Here is a 4,109-nt window from a genome sequence, read left to right on the forward strand (position 1 = left end):
GGCTATTGTTCAGGACGAACAATACTAAAGAAGGGGCAGTGTTACGACAGCGGAAGTCACGTGACGTGCGTGAGTTTCTCGAATGATCAGGGAAGTCCGCGTGTGTTCGAGATGCCCTCTTCGTTAGTATAAAAGCCTGGCAGAGAAAGCCAGCGAAGACATAGATTGTGAATCGCTGTGATTTATAGCGTGTATTATAAAAGTTGTTAAGTTTAAAGTGACGAGAAACGTACTGGTCGTGGAACTTTTGTATACTAAAAGTTTGTATCGAGGAAGAATAAACTGGTTTAATCAAGAAAGGACTTGTATCGCTTAAGATCCCCGGAAAGAATTTCCACCGGAAACAAACAAACAAGCAGACACGTAAGAATAACATGACCAAAAACGAAACATTCTCTCAAAATACAGGATCTCTATAAAAAGATAGTTATAAAGAAAGTAAAAATCTTCGATGAATCAGAAAACGTCACCATTAGAAAATATGCATATGTTGGTATACCTACGGCTGAAACTCGTGGTGCAATTGTTTACTAACGTTACAAAATACTAATCAATTTGAGAGCAGAAGTTGGGAAGTTTCGAAGTGTAGCTTCTCACTGACTTTTAATGCCTTTCCGCATAAGGTATAATTTCTTTACATGAAATAATTATTGTTTTCACGAGCTCACTCACTGATTTGAAGTGGCCCTTCCGAAATTTCGACTGATAACTGACTATCTTCTGTGAAATATGTCATAATTCCCAATGATAAGGTGAGGATCGATGGATTGGATCGTAGTACGATACTAACAGTTTGTAATTGGTTTAAACATTTTATATTTCACGATCAAATGATGTTGAAGAATGGGAAAGATCTTTAATTTCATACAAAACATATTTCCTTCTTGAAATTTATTATCTGATGTTAGGCTTAACAGGCTTTCATCAACAAGACCGGAACATTCACTCCCTACATTTTGGGGGGGTACACATGCTTGTTCCAAAGTTTTAAAAATTATCCCGTTTTTTAACCCCCCCTATCTCAGGTCTTGTTGGGGGTCATACACCGAGTATGTAGTTATTTATTTTAAACAATATGTCTACATATTAATATTTTGAAAGTAACGATACATTTACTTCAAAGTTAATAACATTGTTGTAAACATATCTTATTTGTTGACATTTAACACAGTATTTGTAACATTGCAAATTTTATAATTGTTTGTTTGAAGTTAAGCACAATTGGCTACCAGGTTTCTAGCGTTATAAGTCCACAGACATACCGCTGTGCCACTGGGGGGTGATTTCATAATTAATAACAACGAAGTAAGAAGTATTAAATTCTTATATTTCTAGTAAAAAAAAGAGAGAATGTTAAAGTTTCAGTAAGTTTGTTCTTTACAATACGATGATCACATTGAATAATTAGTCTTGGGACGCTTCGTAGTTTTAAATAATATTGTTTATGCCAGATGTTTCTAGAGCTACTCCTGTGTTCTGGTGATAGTGAAACATTTCAACCAAACGTGATGATTCACCGCCCCCTTTTTATAGATTTCTATGGCATTTCACATCAAACTACCTCTATTGTGTTTTTGTTTTTCTGAGAAGTTTGGAACGCACGTGCGTCTACATGAGTGAGTGTCTCGGGACTTCTGGTGGTTCCAACCATTCCCGTTGTATAATATTTTGCTTGAATAAAAGATTCTGATACAATTCTTTAGAAACACGTTGAGTCCGGATTTTTGGGACACCCGGTACAGACGTCTGTGAACGTTGCGTCTGATTTTGCATACACCTGAGTAGACTTTTGTTGGCAAGTCACTTACAGTTCTGTTCAGTCAGCCATATTTTTTATTTAGTAGGGCGCGGGTTGACGAAGTGGTAGAGCTCTGGATTTCGGAGCTGGCGAACCTCAAAATATTCCCTGCAATATAAGCTGTGGGAGCGTTGAAAGAGTGACAGTCAGTCACTTAGCGTGGGTGGTAGTTTTGTTGGCTGCCTGCCTCCTCTCTAGTCAATAGTTCAAAAATAGTGATGGCGGCAGGTGGCATTAGTAGCGTTGCCATAAACACCAAGTAAAGTAAAGCTTTTACTTACAATAACAACCTCAAACCCCCATTTTTGGGTTAAACTAATACAGTTTAAACATTATTTTTATGTTTAGTTGAATACAGTTTTATGTCATATTTTTCGTTAAATATATAAATATATTAGTGTTAGGCTGCTTCAAGAAGGCGTGGTTTAAGAATTGTAATTCTGCAACGTGTTTTATTTGTTATTTTTATTGCACAATATAAAAAAACTAAAAAAGAATTGTCACGGTTGTGAATTTTTGAGGTCTTATGTGACAACTTTTATATTGCATGAGCTAATATGAAGAAACATAAACTTAACATTATACATTAGCTTACATAGAACACAGACCTTAAGAAGACGTGTATTTTAAACCATTGAGTCAAATCCCGATCCCGATGTTAAAATGATATAAAAGTTAAGTCTATTGTAAATAATAATTCAATGTAATTTGATTAAGTAAATGCGTACCCGCCAGACAACTGTTTTCACGGCAAGAATTGAACAGTTCTGCAGTGAAACGAGATTCCCAGGGCGTAAGAAAACACATTTTACTAAGCCTCAAATTAGTGCTTCAAGTAGTTTACAATAGCAGGACCAATACAATACACTGTTTTCTAGAATAAGTCGTCGTGACTATAAGAGGACGCCACTGATGATTTATAGCAGCAATATAAAGTAGGCTATTGTTGTATTATAATTCTCTCACTTCATTGTGAAGGCTAAACCGCAGAGACTATGGTTGCAAGCTGACGTAACTGACACGGCAACCTCGCGTGGAATGTATGATTCATAGGAACGGTCTGATGCTTGAATTAGTAGAAAGGCGCCATCTACCGTTAGTATGCGATGGTGCTCGTCGTTCTATCTCTAAGACTTCTATTAGAACTCCGTTAGCTTTCGCGAGAGCGCTACAGTGTGAATGGCTTTCCCCTCGGATGAATGTTTTAATATTCGTGTAAATTAAAATGAATTTGACGTTTAGAATAATTACAACGTGTTCCTGATGTGTGAACAATGTCACATTCCTTCTGTCGAATGCACTGTGATCGTGTGAATTAACCATGGAAATGCTGATGACGTTGGTGGTCGTTTTCAGCTATGCTGTTGGATCCCTTAAAACTTTACTGTTAGGCTTAAGTCCAAAACCATTTTCACTAGTATTATCGAATAAGCGGCCATTGTAGCTTTATTAATATCGTGATATTATTTTTCATCGTTATATATAACGCTGTTGTTCTACATATTGACATATTTGTTTACGTTATTTTAGTAAGAATTTTTTTTTTTTTACTTTGAAATTTATTGCTTTAGCGTGCAAGATAAATTTTAAATGTCAGACAAATCTGGCTCAGCGATAGTTCCACCACTACCAGATCTCAGTCACTTAACGGAGGAAGAACGCAACATTATTGAAAATGTTATGCTACGGCAGAAAGAGGAGGAGAAGAAGGACGTCGAAGTTCTTAAGTAAGTTTAATTATTAAGTCTGTTTACCTGGGCCACGAATGGCAACTTTGAATTAATAATTACTTACCACGACTCATGGAATGTTAAGTTTAACTTAGCTTCGTAAGGTCGTGGCTATAAAACTGGGGAATCAGTATGCAAGCGAATAGTAACTCCAAAATGTTTACGAGATAAAATTATTAAAGTTCATGGTAAATTTTGTGATTAATTTCGATTATATGTGTATATAAACTAATAAAATAAAAGTCAGTTATTAAAAACAATAATCAGTTTATGAAACACATGCGCTGAACACACTTTTTTTAGTGGTTGCAGTATATATATATTGTTGCGTCAGCGAGTCACATGACTACTGTGACGCCACGTTTCTAGAACTATCCTGTACTTTGGCGAATGCTCTAGTATTTACTAGATAGGGTAGGCTGGTATATATAAGAGGGGTACAACGTGACGCGGTAATGTAATGTGAGTGTAGACAGTGAGTAATTGAACTGCAGTCACAGGGTATTGTTGAAGTTAACGTTCGTTCGTTCGTGATACTGTTTGTTTTAGCGCGAATATTGAGATTAAGTGTATCGCAGAGT

The 4,109-nt window shown here is 36.2% G+C and overlaps 1 protein-coding gene across 1 annotated transcript in view; it reads left to right on the forward strand.

The window, feature by feature from the left end:
* Positions 1-2,926: 2,926 nt before the first annotated feature.
* Positions 2,927-4,109, forward strand: part of LOC106473097 (regulating synaptic membrane exocytosis protein 1-like) — a 40,842-nt gene continuing 39,659 nt past the window's right edge. The window contains exon 1 of the mRNA XM_022401596.1: positions 2,927-3,525. Coding sequence (XP_022257304.1) covers positions 3,389-3,525 — 137 coding nt within the window. The 5' untranslated portion in view covers positions 2,927-3,388. The remainder of the gene's footprint in view (positions 3,526-4,109) is intronic.

The sequence above is a fragment of the Limulus polyphemus genome, unplaced genomic scaffold, assembly GCF_000517525.1.
Source record: "Limulus polyphemus unplaced genomic scaffold, Limulus_polyphemus-2.1.2 Scaffold5881, whole genome shotgun sequence".
Classification (NCBI taxonomy): Eukaryota; Metazoa; Arthropoda; class Merostomata; order Xiphosura; family Limulidae; genus Limulus; species Limulus polyphemus.